Source organism: Perissodus microlepis, chromosome 18 (genome assembly GCF_051167445.1).
Source record: "Perissodus microlepis isolate ML-2025 ecotype Zambia chromosome 18, ASM5116744v1, whole genome shotgun sequence".
Taxonomy (NCBI): Eukaryota; Metazoa; Chordata; class Actinopteri; order Cichliformes; family Cichlidae; genus Perissodus; species Perissodus microlepis.
Window position 1 is genome coordinate 13,458,122 of NC_140478.1, and position 16,786 is coordinate 13,474,907.

The 16,786-nt window shown below is 41.5% G+C and overlaps 1 protein-coding gene across 1 annotated transcript in view; it reads left to right on the forward strand.

Annotated features, from left to right (window-relative positions):
• Positions 1-16,786, forward strand: part of LOC146367480 (protein unc-13 homolog A) — a 33,557-nt gene that overhangs the window by 8,166 nt on the left and 8,605 nt on the right. The window contains exons 6-33 of the mRNA XM_084911901.1: positions 280-350; positions 521-575; positions 978-1,007; positions 2,269-2,482; positions 3,819-4,907; positions 5,061-5,163; positions 6,371-6,414; positions 7,414-7,492; positions 7,931-7,936; positions 8,034-8,108; positions 8,216-8,435; positions 9,082-9,309; positions 9,507-9,648; positions 9,859-10,028; positions 10,171-10,286; positions 10,833-10,996; positions 11,205-11,358; positions 12,476-12,544; positions 12,753-12,842; positions 13,179-13,313; positions 13,398-13,525; positions 14,155-14,240; positions 14,340-14,466; positions 14,562-14,658; positions 15,635-15,778; positions 15,859-15,936; positions 16,359-16,436; positions 16,520-16,608. Of these exons, the coding sequence (XP_084768027.1) occupies positions 280-350; positions 521-575; positions 978-1,007; positions 2,269-2,482; positions 3,819-4,907; positions 5,061-5,163; positions 6,371-6,414; positions 7,414-7,492; positions 7,931-7,936; positions 8,034-8,108; positions 8,216-8,435; positions 9,082-9,309; positions 9,507-9,648; positions 9,859-10,028; positions 10,171-10,286; positions 10,833-10,996; positions 11,205-11,358; positions 12,476-12,544; positions 12,753-12,842; positions 13,179-13,313; positions 13,398-13,525; positions 14,155-14,240; positions 14,340-14,466; positions 14,562-14,658; positions 15,635-15,778; positions 15,859-15,936; positions 16,359-16,436; positions 16,520-16,608 (4,081 nt within the window). The remainder of the gene's footprint in view (positions 1-279; positions 351-520; positions 576-977; positions 1,008-2,268; positions 2,483-3,818; positions 4,908-5,060; positions 5,164-6,370; positions 6,415-7,413; positions 7,493-7,930; positions 7,937-8,033; positions 8,109-8,215; positions 8,436-9,081; positions 9,310-9,506; positions 9,649-9,858; positions 10,029-10,170; positions 10,287-10,832; positions 10,997-11,204; positions 11,359-12,475; positions 12,545-12,752; positions 12,843-13,178; positions 13,314-13,397; positions 13,526-14,154; positions 14,241-14,339; positions 14,467-14,561; positions 14,659-15,634; positions 15,779-15,858; positions 15,937-16,358; positions 16,437-16,519; positions 16,609-16,786) is intronic.

The window sequence follows — 16,786 nt, forward strand, 5'->3', positions numbered from 1 at the left end:
ATTTATAGGTACTTGGCTTTAGACCTGTAAGTGGAGAAGGGCAATTTTCAATGTCACTGTATCCTAGTTAGACCAAAGTTTCCAATCTGGGTCAAAAATATTTACGGATGGCTTGTTATACAATACTTTGTCTTCATTTGGGTCAACTTTCATTTGTGACATAGAACAAAACAGTTCTTATGCAGACAGTCCTGTAAAAAACTATTTTAAGTGCTTATTTAGGAGAAGCTCTGTTTTTGCTGTGTTTGTAACTGAGCCTTTCTCGCTGGTTGTTTGCAGATATCCCAGAGGATGAAGCACGGTACTGGGCCAAAAAACTGGAGCAGCTCAATGCCATGAGGGACCAAGATGTAAGCTGTTACCCAGTTTGATTTAATATCCCTACGGCACATCCGTACTTTTTAGGAACAAGCCAACATGATTAATTGGGAGAATATTTTGCAGTTTACGAGATGAAATCCAACATTTTCTCCACTTCTCTTTCATTATTTTTCAATTATACTCACGGTCTCGGCTCCAGTACTCATACCAGGAGGAACAGGAACGCCCTCTGCGTGTGCCAGGAACCCAGTGCTGTAAGTAACCCGTCGCTGTTTTTACAAATCAGTTTGTGCTTAACAGGAGAATTATGTGTCTAGCTTCAGAGATGTAATTAGATTGTTTAAGATCAGCATGTGCATGGTGCGTATAACCACACGAGGGTTGTTGAGCATAAGATGGGGAAAAGGGCCCGGATATCTGCACTGTAAAGAGATCGATAGCGTTATCAGATATCCAGAGGCGAGCTCTTCCAGAATCCTCTGTGTTTCGACCATTAACTCCGTCTGCAAGGCTTGCTGAGCCAGCTGTCTGGAAAGGCTTTCCATTCACCACCTCCATCTTGGAAATTTGAAGTGTTTAATGGCACGGAATCATGTTTACGTTTTAACACCGGTATAATTCATAATCAATACTGACACCCTCCTGTTTCCCTGCAGGTAACTGGAGTCTGTGGGGAGACCAACAAAGTAAGTGTACATACACTCACACTTTCTAAATTGCTTTGACTCTGCAATCCATCATTAGATTTGAAATCAAGCAATATGATCAATGGAGCGCTGACTTTGAGCTTCAATTTGAGGTCGTTTTCTTGTAGTTGTATATATCGGGTGAACTGTGTTGGAGTGATTGTGATTTCAGCCACCTCTGAAAGCTGTGAGGCTATATTAAATTCCATTTGTGGTAGTCACAGCAGTACAAACGAATATCTACTTCCAGTAGCAGTGTTACTTGTTACTGCAGGTAATAAACAGACCTCTACGGCCATGCTGGTAAACAAAAATGACTTCAATGACAAAGTTTACATATTATTTCAAGTAATTTCGATGAACTAAACTTTTAACATTAGTTACTGTTTTATTTATTTATTTTATACAGTGATTGAAAGAAAGAAAAAATCAGCATCTCATTGTCCGGACATTCAAATCTACACAAAAAGTCTCCTTTGTCTCGCTTCCTTCCTGATTATAGCTTTCTCTCTCACTGTGATTAGCAGATGGTGTTATATAAGTGCCTTTCAGACTCACCCACACAACTGCAGCGATTCATCTCTCTTCACTCAGATTTAAAAAAAAGGAAAAAGCAGGGAGGGTGTGATGATGGATGCTGAGCTGATGGAGAGGGGAGAAACAGGCAAAGAGGGGGGCACACGTGGGGGACATGAAGTTTGATGCCTTTAATTAGTGTTTTTACATGCCCAGGCGGATGAAGATGAAGGTGCGAGCGGTGCAGCGGCTGCCTCCATCAGTGGTTTTCAGAGTGCAAAAGATGATGGATAATGATGAATGATTAATAAATAGCTGGTTTCTCTTTCGACTGCTTCAGCACTGTTCAAGTCGGTCATCACTTCCCTCTGGGATTTTTAATCTAATCCAATCTATGGACACCACAGAAAAGTAAAGCGTCCCCTCAGCAAGCGGCGTAGATTTACATTCGGCTATGACGGGAGGTTGAGAGGGAACACGCTGATATTCGTCGTGTGCTTCATGTTTCACTTCACTTTGAATGGCCTGCAGTTTATGGGTGTAGCTGGGGTTCAGCGGCTCATCTTTATTATCTGTAATTACCATAATGTAAAAAATTGGTTTAGTGCTGATTAGAGCCTCTTATCTCTATACCACATGACGGTTTCATTATTTTCATGGTAAATTATTCTGAATTTCTTCTTCCGGCTACAGCAAATTGTGAAGTTTTTTTTTTCTTGCTATGAATGTGTGTGCTCCTCTGTAGATGAAGACCCAGATAGTGCTGTGGACGACAGAGACAGCGACTACCGCAGTGAAACCAGTAACAGCATCCCCCCTCCCTACTACAGCACATCCCAACCCAACGCCTCTGTCCACCAGTATCCTATCAGCCACCAGCACCGCAACTCCAGAAGCTTCTCTTACCCTCGCTCTGGCAACAGCCATGACCTCGACTACCACCATCAGAGGACTGTCAGGTGTGTTTCTGCTTTGGTGTAGGCGTGTCTGTCCCAACAGTACCATGGCTGGCAGATTAGATGTGATGTTTAGTTCAGCTATAACCAATTTTGTCGCAGACGTTTTGATCTTCTATAGTAAGAAAAGGCACAGGGGATATTAAAAAAAAGTATTTTTCCAGGTGCCTCAATAAGCCACGACAATATGATAATGGCCTGCATGAACAATACCTGGCACCTAAGTGGAAATCAGTCATGAATCATTCATTAACTCATGTCCGCCTGTGCTTTTCCTGCTGTGACAAGTCAGAAAGTCCTGTTAATGACTCAGTACAGTTAATGAAATTGTGCAGTGTCTTTGGTGCACATGCAAGCCTTTCATTGGTTTTTTCAGACAAAAAGCTGCATCTGTTTCAGAGTTGTTTATAACACTGTTAGACCTCTCAACATTTACATATCTTCCACAGAGTTAGAATGAAAATATACATTCATCCACGCTCTGCTTTATGAATTATTCAGGTGGCAATCTCATGGTCAATACTGCACATAAGATTAGCTGTCTCTGTGAATGTATTGGACAGGACAACCTTCTCACATCCCCGCACATCCTTCTTCATCTCTTCCTCTCAGCTCTCTGCACTTGCTCCCTCTCTGCACTTCTGTTTTGTCACCGTGCTCACCATCCCTCCTCTCTTCACCGTCTGCCTCTCCCTCATTCATCCTTTTTCTTCTCTGTGCCTCTATTTTGTTTTTAATAACCCCATTCATCAAATAGCATGAATAAGTTTTCCCCGTTTGTTGCATTTCTTGATGCTTTTTTCTTTTTTCCTTTGTCAGCTTTCTCGGGGCCTCTTACCTTTCTGCTCTATTTCTTGCTACTTGTCTGGTACTCTTGTATCCCTGGTGCTTTTCATTGATTAGCCATCAGCATTATTTCAGGCGGCCTCAAGACATGTAGAAAAGGTATTTTGTTGAGCTGTCTAGCAGTGTATTGGCCATAAAGGGCTCTAATACAGTGCTCTATAAGCATTTTTAAGATAATAGTTCATAGAGGGATGGTAAACCATTTATTCTACATATGCCTAGATGCTCACTAATATACATGTAATAATAGCATAAATTAAAGTGTATGTATGTTTATTATAAAACTGTCAACCTTTTCTTAGTACCTTGGGTACTCTCCAGGCAATGCTGCCTTGCATTTTTATATTTTTCTCTTCTCTTCTCTTCTCTTCTCTTCTCTTCTCTTCTCTTCTCTTCTCTTCTCTTCTCTTCTCTTCTCTTCTCTTCTCTTCTCTTCTCTTCTCTTCTCTTCTCTTCTCTTCTCTTCTCTTCTCTTCTCGTTTCCTCCCTCCAGTCCCACTGGGAGCTATGCATCATCTGCAGAGCTCAGCCGGTGCAGCAGTCAGCTGAGCGAGGAAGACTATGGTGGTGAGTACGGGGAGAGGGACCTTTACGATGAGAATGACTCCTACCATTCCTGTCACTCCTCCGTTAGCTATAGTAAAGGCTCTCCAGACTGGGACCCTGATGAGACTCAGGGGGCTTACAGCGATGAAGGTGGCTACAGCAAAGATGGAGGAGAAGAGGCTGCTCTGTATGAGGAGGATGATGGAGGACTGTTGTATGAAGGAGAAGAGGAAGGCCTCTATGAGGATGAGGAGATGATGTATGATGATGAGGATTTGTACAATTTGGATGGGACCCTCAGTGAGGACATGGAACCTCCCTTCACTCCCACTCCAACCTCAACTGCCCCTCCAGCACTTGATGTACCCAACTCCAGGCCCCCTCTAGAGAAGCAAAACTCCCTGCACCAACAGCAGCCTCCTGCTCAACCCTCTAACCAGTCCAACCAGGCTCATTCTGCTGGTATGGCACCAACAACACAGCCCCCTTCTGGTCAACAAACAGCCCAACCGCCCAAACAACCCCAGACCCAAACACAACCCCAGCCGCAGCCAGCTCCTTCTGCCACGTCCTTCTTCTCCATGGCCAAACCTCTAACAGCTGCTGTCACAGGATTGGCTTCCAGTTTCCTGTCTTCTGTCCCCACAGCCCAGCCAGCTCAGTCTCACCCTTCACCTTCAGCTGTATCTCAGCAAAACCATTCTGCTGCAGCTAACTCTGTCCCTCCATCTCACCCAGCCACTTTGGCTAACTCAGCCCCTGCTGCGTCCCAGCCCCCTTCCAAAGCAATGGGCCCTTCATCTGAGCAAACCCCATCTAATCTCAATGATCCGGCAACCCAGTCAATGTCATTTGAAGACCAGGCTCCCATGGTTGAGGAGGAACCATGGCTAGAGCAGGAAACAATGCTGGAGAAGGAGGCCAGAACTCCTCCCGCACAGAATGAAGAGATGATTCCCATTGAGCAGAAAGAGGAGAATTTTGAAGAAAGCAGACCCGTGACCCCAGATGAGGAAAAAGAGATGCCACCTGAGAGGTAGGATTGAAGGTTGAATGGAAATAAGATCAATTCACTGAATCAACAAAAAAATCAGAGCTGAAAAGTTGTTTTCACAAAGATCTTTTCAGCTGAAAACAACTTTTCTTCAGCTGAAAAACATCCAAAAAATGTTGTTGTTTTTTCTTTTAGTCCTCCAGTAACAGAGGAGCCCAAAGAGCCAGTTGATCCAGCAGTTAGAGCCAAAGAGAACTGGCACAGACTCTACAACAAGGTCTTAGAACAACTCCGGGAGGTAAGTGCACCATTTACTCCCAGTCTCAGCTCTGACCGAGCCACACCCTTCCAGCCTCACTGCAACAGTCCACTCAACTGAGCTGTGTGCCTGATTCAGCTCCACCCAGTGATATCAAAAATACACCTCAGTTCCAGGGACTCTAAAGTGTCTACCAGGTCTCTGAAATATGTATGCGCTATGCATTATTTATGTGCAGAGGCAGGGTACATACACTAACTTCTTGAGTTCTGTTTTGATAGTGTTTTATGCAGACTTAATGTGTTTCATATTCTATAATTGATACCTTTTTGGCTTTCTTAAAAATAAAAATACTTGGCAGGGAGCAAACTTCATATTTTAGCCTGGGTGCAGCTCCACACCACTGCTTGACAAGAACTGCATGGCCTAGCCAGATACATTAAGTTTTGCTTGGTCGGTTTTCACTTGCATATTTTATTTATATATTATGTTGCTGTTCATTGCGTTTGAATTCAGTTGTGCAGAGAAATAATCACTTGCTTCGATGTTTATTTTGATGTGTGTTGCATTATGTTTTTGTACATTTGGCTTCCTTCCCCTCTCTTTATTTTGATTTTTTTTGTTTGTTTGTGCCAACCCGCTTTGTTTTCTTTCCAGTTTCATGTCATTGCCATAGTGACACTCACATGCACTTTGCTCGGCCATCATTGGAGCATGCTGACAGGTAGGTACAGCCTGAACGTGTTGCTTGAAAGACAGAAGGAAATGCGTCCTGCTGCATATCTATATAAACAGCCACCTTCGCTTCGTTCATTCATTTTTCACAACAATTTGACCTTTTTTTGTTGTATCTTTCAAGAGCTGAAAGTTTACATAAATAAGAGTACTTTGCATAGCTCCATAATCCATAGTAATTTATTGAATAAGTGGTTCTTTTGGTTCTAAATTCTGCTGCCTATAGAGTAAATGCCTTTGTAAATGCCATTATCTTTGTTTCCCAGCTGTACAAAGAGCACACTAACTCTGTAATTTCTCTGACCCGCCCTCCTTCAAACAGTGATACAATAATTCAAAATGGGATGGGGTTTAAATGTGAAGAGTTTAATTGAGCACTTTCATAATCAGATAACTTTCATTATGGTGATGCAGCTGTATTCATGCAGCATATTAAAGGAAAAAAAACCCTGTAGGGACAAACTTCAGATGTCTTTTTTCTTCTTTGACATTCCTCCTCTTTCTCTCTCAGGCTCGAGGAGAGACGTCCAACTCGCTGTGGTTTGGTAAAGGAGGGTGAGTCGTTTATGTTCTCTTACATGACGTTACATCAGACAGTGTTTCAGTTAGGTCAAATAATATATCAGCAATTTTACAAAGTACATGAGAAATTTGAAATATTGTATAACTTTTTACAGGTAATAACTGTTTCCTTTCCTTTGAAATACATAGACATTAAAGTGAAGCCACTCCATAACATTAACACTGTCTGAACCCTGAAATGTACAGTACATTGGCAAATATTGTTTATTTTTCCACAAAATTACCAAAAACTTACGCAGTAATAGAAATTACTAACAGAATAATTTGTCTCTTTTCCTGTAAATTTTCTTACACACTACTTAAATTTACTCACAATATAATTGTTTCTTTGTTTCCTGACGTGTTAGCCCTGTTATTCTAGTAAATTTACCCTTTAAGTATTTGTAGGTAAATATAAGTATTTTGTCATTTCAAGTAAAGTACATTAAAATTCCATTTAATTACTTGGGAAGTATGACAAAGTGTTACCTCAAGTACAATTAAAGTTATCCTCAGTTCATTGGTGAAAGAATCCTTTAGTGTTTTAGATTGACATTCTTTTTTTTTTTAGCCCAGAAATGCTTTGTTCTGTTTTATTGAGGCTCGTTCAGCTTGTGGCATTAAGCCAGTCAGCACTGAACAGCTCTGGGCTGCCCCGACTTGGCTGGCAGGTCGTTTGTAGATGAGGGAGACATCAGAGCTCAACTGAAGCTTCATGCTGAAGAAATGCTACGTTAGCCAAATAGAAACCCAGCAGTTAATGCTAGGAGTGTGGAGTGTCATGCCCACTATTTTATACAAGCAGCCGCTGTAATTAAACTCCCCAATCAAGTCCTTGAGAAGTCCTTGACTGAGCATTAAAAGGGACTGAGATAAATCCATCACCCTCTTTGTTCCAAATCTCAAATTTATAGTAAAGCATTTTGATTATAAAAATATAAATACTGATGAGTATATGCATAAAAAATGTACTGTTTATTGTTTAACTTACAGAATGGGAGGTGCACTATACAGTATTGACAGCATGCCCGACCTTCGCAAGAGAAAAGCCATTCCTCTAGTCAGAGATCTGGTGAGACATTAACACACACGTGCAGAAACACGCGGACACACACATGTAATAAACCCCACACTAAGAATCATTTTTGTGTAGACACAATTGATTTCTGTCTACGATCTTTCCTCTGTCATTGATTCACTGTCTTTTATTTTGCGTTGTAGTTAGTTTTTCTTCCTCTTACCTTATGCATGATCGAACTTCTACTTTTATAGTTCACCTTTTTTATAATCAAAAGTAAATTTACTCCACCTGTAGCCAGTTTGATTGCTGTGCTTAATTTGCTGATAAATGCTGCATAGCAGTAAATAAGAGTTTAGGAAACATACTTGTACACACACAGATCATTTAGATTCTGATAGCTCACTGTTTTAATATCCCTAACTTTGCTCACATCTGTTTTTGTCTCCTTCCACTCTGCTCCTGTGTTTAATCATTGCCTGATATCTTTAGGCGATGGTAAGTGTATTTTATTCATCAAAGAAATCAAATATTAGGATCTATGCAGTTGCTGCACACTTGAAAACATTTTTTTTGTTTGCCGTCTCCTCCTCAGTCTCTGGTGCAGAACTCACGTAAAGCTGGAATCACCTCAGCCATGGCCTCCACTACTCTCGGCAACGAGGAGCTGGTGGGTTTTCCTCCACGTTTCTTTGTCAGTTTTTTTTTTCAGGACCTTCAGAATTTAAGAAATAGCTGGACTTAAACATATGTTTCTTTTCTGTGTGGCACTTGCAGAAGATTCATGTTTATAAAAAGACCCTGCAGGCTCTGATCTACCCCATCTCCTCCACTACACCACACAACTTTGAGGTGTGGACAGCCACCACTCCCACCTATTGCTATGAATGTGAGGGACTACTCTGGGGCATCGCACGTCAAGGCATGCGCTGCTCAGAGTGCGGTGTCAAATGCCACGAAAAGTGCCAGGATCTGCTGAATGCCGACTGTCTGCAGAGTAAGGCCACACAGAATTTGGCATTCATACACATCTTTCTATTGCGCATCTGCACACACCCAAACTGTTTTAGCTCCTCCTGTGTATCCTTCTGCCCGATTGACATCCCATTATTCTTGTCCTCTGTCCACTCTCACATTCTCCTCCCTCTTCCTTTCCAATTTATCTCCTGAGTAATGTGCTGTCATACCCCTGCCCTTTTTCGCTCTCTCTTCTCCCCATAGGCTTTGCATCCATACTGCTTTGTCTAATTTAGTTTCACAAAGAGTGACTTATCCAGTTCCCATCCTCATCTTAGAGTCAGTCTAGGCGATGCATAATTCATTTCTTCTGAGTCCAAAGATTCTTATAAGATCTTGATCCTGGAAACATGTGTTGATCTTTTTACAGTTACTTGACTATCTTGTTTTTCCCGAGTAGATCAATGGTTAAGTGGAGTCAGTCTCTGTCATTGTTTGAGGGAATTTAGGGGTTTGACTCCTGGCCAAGAAATGTCTTTCTAAATTGATCTGATGCTATCTTAACTTGGTGCCCAGTTTTAAGGAAATATATTGCAGTGACTCAGATATATTCCCTTCCCAACATATTCACACTATCAGCTATTCGTTGTGCATCCCTTCATTCATTTTTTTTCCTGTCTATTCAGGAGCTGCAGAGAAGAGCTCCAAGCATGGCGCAGAGGACCGGACCCAGAACATCATCATGGTCCTAAAGGATCGCATGAAGATCAGAGAGAGGAATAAGCCAGAGATCTTTGAGCTAATCCAGGAAGTGTTTGCCCTCGACAAAGCAACGCATGGCATGCAAATGAAACAGATCAAGCAAAGTGTGCTTGATGGGACCTCCAAATGGTCAGCTAAAATCAGCATCACAGGTACAATTGAATATACATTTATATATTTACCTGAAATAATTGTTGAAGGATAGTGGGACACATGTTTGGAGATGTAAAGCCCATAGATGCAAGTTTGATTTTTATTTTCAAAAGCTGTTTTTTCTTTTTCTTTCTTTTGTAAGAGAGTTGAAAAGATGTTTTTATACATTTACCTTTGCCTCTCGCCTCTTGCTCAGTGGTGTGTGCCCAGGGCCTTCAGGCTAAAGACAAAACAGGCTCCAGTGACCCTTATGTAACTGTTCAAGTTGGAAAAACCAAGAAGAGGACAAAGACCATCTATGGTAACCTCAACCCTGTGTGGGAAGAGAGCTTCCACTTGTGAGTCCACTAGAAAGCCTATCATAAAAGTTTCAAATGCAAATGATATCTTATCAAAAGTTGTTGAAAATTAAATTTTTATGGTTTGTTTTTATGTCTAAGGCCCACGCAGTAGTTGTAGTTTATTTGGACTAATTTCCCCCACCCTTTCTGTATTACAGTTGTCAACTTTTTATGTTTTCCACCCGTTTGTCCCCCTTCTTCATCCAGTGAATGCCACAACTCATCTGACCGCATCAAGGTCCGTGTGTGGGATGAAGACGATGACATCAAGTCTCGCGTGAAACAGAGGTTCAAACGTGAGAGCGATGACTTCCTGGGTCAAACCATCATCGAAGTCCGCACTCTGAGCGGGGAGATGGACGTCTGGTACAACCTAGGTGAGTTTTTGTGGGACAGGAGAAGAGGCTGAAAAGGGGATAGTGAGTTAGAGATGAATGAGAAGATCAGTAAGTGCTTGTCTGTTGTAGATAGGAGAAATTTTAGCCAACTAAGGGGACATTTCTTACTTTCTCGTGACAGACAAGAGAACAGATAAGTCTGCTGTGTCTGGAGCAATTCGGATGCACATAAGTGTGGAGATCAAAGGAGAGGAGACGGTGGCTCCTTACCATGTCCAGTACACCTGTCTGCATGAGGTCAGTCTGCACAGACATGTGGTGGAAATCCTTTAACCTCCTAGGACCTGGCGTCCACATATGTGGACATCACATTTTGGGTTATTTAGACCAAAATACTCAATTTTGCTCTACAAGGGCCTGATATCCACTTACGAGGACATTATACTGCTACTGTTCTATCAAAATTTTAAACGAATATCCTCATATTTGGCTCTTATTTTTCTTAAAAACAAAAATAAGGTTAAAAAAAAAATCTGGTAATTCTTTGTTTTTACATTCATTGGGCCCCAATATGACCAAATATCAAAGAGAAATTAAAAATGCATGCTGTGGAAGAGTTCTGGTCTTAGGAGGTCTTTTTGGAATATTTTAATTATTTATTATATCAGATCCAGTCAGTTTACTTGTGGATGTCACACAGTTTACACAGACATAAATGGGCACATTTAGGTCTAATACTATCATTTTATCCTGCTAATTGCTATTTAACTGCCAGTGATAATGTAAACATTTTTATAGCTTAGTACATAAAATCGCCCTTACTTCCTCTTTGTATGTGTTCAGCATTTGTTCCAGTACACAACTGAGGAGCAAAACGGCGGTGTGGTAAAGATTCCTGACGCCAAAGGAGATGATGCCTGGAAGGTGTACTTTGATGAAACGGCTCAGGAGATCGTTGATGAGTTTGCCATGAGATACGGAGTGGAGTCCATCTACCAGGCCATGACGTTAGTATCCCAAACAGATCCACGAGAGCCAAATTTAAATGTTTGAAACGTGAAGTGCTGACGTGCTAATAAATGGTTTCATGAAGCACACAGTGCATTTAAATCTTGACCACACAGTGTATTTTCTTACCGTGCAATGCAGGAATATGAGATGAGATGAGAAGTAAATGTACTAAATCTTTGCCTTTTTGCCACATCCACCCCACAGCCACTTTGCCTGCTTGTCATCGAAGTACATGTGCCCAGGCGTGCCAGCCGTGATGAGCACACTACTTGCCAACATCAATGCTTACTACGCCCACACTACCCAGTCCTCCAACAATGTTTCAGCCTCAGACAGATTTGCTGCATCAAACTTTGGAGTGAGTCCCTGAAAGATTTTGTCCTTTCTTATATGTGACTATACGCACATGGGACAATTTATTAGGTACACCTTGCTAGCACCAGTTTTGACATCGTTTTGCCTTCAGAACTGCTTTAATTTGTCCTCAGAGATTTTGGTCCATACATAATAATGATGCTATCTGTTGACTGCGGAAGCCATCTGAGTGCAGTGAACTCATTATCATGTTAAGAAACCAATTTGAGATGATCTGAGCTTTGCGACACAGTTAGAAAAGGATGGTTATGCTGAGCAACAGCACTTGGATAGGCTGTGGTGTTTAAATGAAATTCAGTTGGCAGGAGGACGCCAGAGTGTACCAAGAAAATGTCACCCACACCATTACACCTCCACCAACAACCGTTGATAAAGGCAGGATGGATCCATGCTTTCATGTTGTTTACACCAAATTCTGACACTACCATCTGAATGTTGCAGCAGAAATGAGGTCTCATCCGACCAGACAGTGTTTTTTCAGCCTCTGATTGTCCAATTTTGGTGAATTTGTGTGAACTATAGTTTCAGTTTCCTGTTCGTAGCTGACAGGAGAGCCACCCGATGTGATCTTCTGCTGCCGCAGCCCATCTGCTTCAAGGCTCAACATGTTGTGTTTTCAGACATGCTTTTCTGTGGAACATTTGTTTATTTGAGTCACTGTGGCCTTCCTATCAACTCAAAGCGGGCTGCTCATTCCCCTCCAACTTCTGGGATCAGTAAGGCGTTTTCATCCAGAAAACTGCTTTTATACCATTCTCTGTACACCCTGGAGATGGTTGTGTGGGAAAATCCCAGTAGTATTGGCTGATTAGATATTTGGGTTAACAGGCAGTTGAACGGATGTACCTAACAAAGTGGCCAGTGAGTGTATAGTGTAAGAGGAATTATATGATAATTTAAAAATCCTATGAGAAATAAGATAGTATCTCGCTTAAACACCCTAAAAAAGGACGTTAAATGTGTCGCTGCCTACTTTGTTAAACTTGTAATGAGCTGAACATCATCAGATCCATCTTAACTTTGTTTAGTCAAATGGTTGCAAATAATCCTCCAGTCGTGTTACGTTCTTTCATTTTTTTTCTGCATCTTTTCCTTTGTAGAAGGAGAGGTTTGTCAAACTGCTGGATCAGCTGCACAACTCCCTGAGAATTGACTTGTCCATGTATCGGGTAATTACTTCTCTTATTTCTTTTAGAAAATGTGCTGAACAGTTTCTTTCTTAATTACACGCAACTTACATAGTATCACAAGTGTTCCTGTTTGTCAGTCTCTTACTCATGATTTTCTGAGTGCATGCATCGTTTAAATAAGAAATAGCATGCTTTTAAGCTACTTTGACATGTTATATTTTTTAATTTGTTCTGTTTGCGTTTTCAGAATAACTTCCCTGCCAGCAGTCCCGAAAGACTGCAAGACCTCAAGTCTACTGTTGACCTTTTGACTAGTATCACTTTTTTTAGGATGAAGGTAAAAATTTTCTTTTCTTTTTTCTTTTCTCTTTTTTTCCTTCTAAACACATTAGAAAAATGTCAGTACTTTCTAGAAGCAGCCTGAGGCACAAACTGAGAATCAGCCTCATCAGCATAACCCTACATAAACTTAAGCTATTAGCATGAAGCACTGTAATATGTGTGCGTGTGCTCATTTTTGTGTGGCTGCTACTGTACACGGGTGCTATTTATGCAGCTCAGTGAGTTTACGGTTAAATTCCCAGTGAGAAAACCCTCCTGATGACGCTGTGTGTACCTGGTAAATGCTTTGAGGTGTTTTCAGTTCAGCAATATCTTTAATATTTGTTTTCAGGTCCAGGAGCTGCAGAGTCCCCCAAGGGCAAGTCAGGTGGTTAAGGATTGTGTAAAAGCCTGTCTCAACTCCACCTACGAATACATTTTCAACAACTGCCATGACCTCTACAACAGGGAATATCAGACAGACCCTGTGAGTGTGCCTCTGTTTTTGTGTACAGATGCTGCTGTTGCAGTTTTAGGGCCTTTACAGTGAAAGAAACCTTTCTCATTTCAGTCAAAAGCTGTCCCTCCAGATGAGCAGGGTCCCAGCGTCAAGAACCTGGACTTCTGGTCGAAACTCATCACCCTTATTGTGTCCATCATAGAGGAGGACAAAAACTCGTACACTCCTTGCCTTAATCAGTGAGTGTGTGCTTATAAGATTTGTAGTTATTATACACAGGCAATGCTGAAATATCAAGGCTAGTTTATGAAAGGCAGTCTACACGATGCATAATTCTTTTCGTCTTAGTCCAAAGATTCTTGTAAGGACTGACTAGTCTATGAAAGGCTTTTTTATTTAATGGGTGGTGGGTGTGATGGAACAAAAAAGAAACAAAAAGGGAAACAGAAGTTGTTATGAGACACAAATAGCATCTTTTCAGCACAAAATCCAAAGAGGGCACAAAGTCTAAGAAATCAAACAGCTGTACAGTATCAACTCTATTATGTAACTGTGCTTGCAGCAGTCCCTTAGTTTATGTTCATAAAATAACTCCTGCAGCTTTGCTGGTTGTGTATTTTTAATATTTTAGTACACATTTAAATAAACCCATAGCTTTTTTTGGAGGAAGAAAACTGAGAATAATAATATCTTGATAATTTCATATTCTCTCTGTGGTGGATTTCTCTCTGCTGGCAGCTGAAAACATGCTGTGAAAGCACTGATGGAGTTACACAAGAAAGAGCCTAGGCTGTCTTGTTAAATAATACAGCACCATTACTGAATATGGAGCTGGATTTAGTCCTGAGCACTGTGATGTCTCCTTCAGGTTTCCCCAGGAACTCAATGTGGGCAAGATCAGCGCTGAAGTCATGTGGAACATGTTTGCACAAGATATGAAGTACGCTATGGAGGGTAAGTGTTCAGGGTGATGAGATGGGAGTGATGGGCTTTTTTTATTTTGGAAATTTTGCGTGTAATTTTCCTCACCCGTTCTTCCACTTTGATATTCAGAGCATGAGAAGCAACGCCTGTGCAAAAGTGCAGATTATATGAATTTGCACTTCAAGGTGAAGTGGCTCTATAATGAGTACTGCAAAGAACTTCCCACTTTCCAGAAGCACGTACCTGAATATCCAGCGTGAGTATTTTTCTATAGCACCGCATGCTTTCCTGAAACATTTACCACTGTGGCATAAAGATTTATGTTGCCCTTTGTCATTCTGTGTTGTGCAGCTGGTTTGAGCCGTTTGTCATCATGTGGTTGGACGAGAATGAGGAAGTGTCCAGAGATTTTCTCCACGGGGCCCTCGAGAGGGACAAAAAAGATGGGGTAACTGTTTTCAGACATGATCTTAGGTTATGTATTATCAGATTTTCAGGTGTTGCTGTAGTTAAATCCTCATATGTATCTGTTTTAAATACTGACATATGCATAAAACTTCATAAGATTACACCCACAATGTCAAACATTATGAGATGTAGTTTTATGCCTGCCTTATTTCTCATTTTAAGGAATAGTTCAACTTTTTTGGAACTACAAAATTATGGAGGAAAATGTTGAACAATCACATTCTGTTGAGACAGCAGTTGAATACATAGTGAAAACTTAAATGAGGCCCATCACCTGAAGGCAAATCCCCCCGAAAAATGTATTCATGCAATTTTCATGCAAATTCTGGAATTTCTCATCATCTCTCCAACTCAGTGCATCCCAAACTAAGAAGAAAGGGTTGAATGCCTCAAGAGAGTCAATAATGGCTCGATACTGACTCAATACCAAAGTGAAAAAATGCCTCACTGCACCAGTTAGTGCACACATACACACACACACACATAAGTACCATGAAGCATCTCACACTCTGTCTGGCTCACACCAAAAAGTCGATACAAAGCAGCTGAAGAGTCTCCCAGCTCATATGTCGGGGATCCTTTGGGTCCAATTACTGTCACCAGAGGCGGCTTCTGCTTTCCTGTGTCAGCAAAAAAACGATCCCCAGGCTCCGGCGCTTACCATAACATTATTCACTTTTTGGCTAATGGCCGGGCTGTTAATGAGGGACTTGTTTCCCATCATGCCCCTCTGATCGCCTTGATCACCCTGATCCAAAAGATTTTAGAAGAACTTTTTTTAAATGCCGTCACAGGAAGCTGACCTTGGGGTCAGCTCCATTGTTCCAGATGTGAATTTCTCCCATTGGTGGCCATCAGGGGATTCGAGCCCTGTCTGTGTTAGTGTCTGTGCTCAGGTCAATGTGATGTACCGCTTGCTTCTAATACTTCTCCTGCTCTTTCTTGTTGATCAACAGTTCCAGGTAACGTCAGAGCATGCTCTGTTCTCCTGCTCAGTGGTGGACGTGTTCTCTCAGCTCAATCAGAGCTTTGAAATCATCCGTAAACTGGAGTGTCCTGACCCTCAGATCGTTGGAAACTACATGAAGAGATTTGCCAAGGTGACTTTCACCGACTAAATCTCTCACAGAGTGTTTCCCCACTGTCATATATGTCTAACTATTACTATTTTATTTTTTAGACGATTGGCAATGTCCTGCTGTCTTATGCTGACATCATAGCAAAGGACTTTCCAAATCATGTCAAGAAAGAGAAAGTGGTAAGCGTGGAAAAACTGTGGAGCTCGAACTGCATTTTATGTTCTACACTGATTGGTGTAAATGGTCAAGTTGATTAATTTGAACATAATAAACTGCTCCTCAGTGTAATAGCTGTGCCCAGGTTGCAGCTCTCAAAGTGAATTAGAGCTGTGTAATTAGCTGAATGTGATATAAGGTTGGGGAAACGTGGGCAGCACTCCCAGAGAGACTAGGAGCCCCCGGAGGTGCACTAATTACTGAAAACTCTTGCTTCTGCTACCCTGCATCAAAAGGGTGCTTTCACAGACAGGGCAATAAAAAAGTTGAGGCCTAACCTTGATTGATCACAATAAAAAGCCAGGAGCAGACAGAGGATGGGGATGGAGAGAGGGGGTGAAAGAGACAAAAGTGTGTGTAATGATTTTTCTCCTTCTCCCGTCAGCCATGTATCATAATCAATAACATCCAGCAGCTCAGAGTTCAGCTGGAGAAGATGTTTGAGGCCATGGGAGGCAAAGATGTGAGTTTCCAAACGGGCTGTTTTCATTTTGGTTGTTCTCATGTGACCTGGCTGTTGCACTCAACACATCTGTCTTCTTCCAGCTCAATGTGGAGGCCAGCGACTTCCTGAAGGAGCTGCAGAACAAACTGAATAGCGTCATGGATGACCTCAGCCGCATCTTTGCTGTCAGGTGTGCGCGTCTGTTTGTCACCCTGAAACCACAGTAGCTTTAACACACACTTAGAAAAATATTTGTGGCCCAAAAAAGCTGATTTTAAGTAATTCAATTACATTTAAATCTTTCATGTAATCTTGTTACATAAGTACAAAATGTTAAATTTTATGGAAAATAGTCAAATGAACTGTAC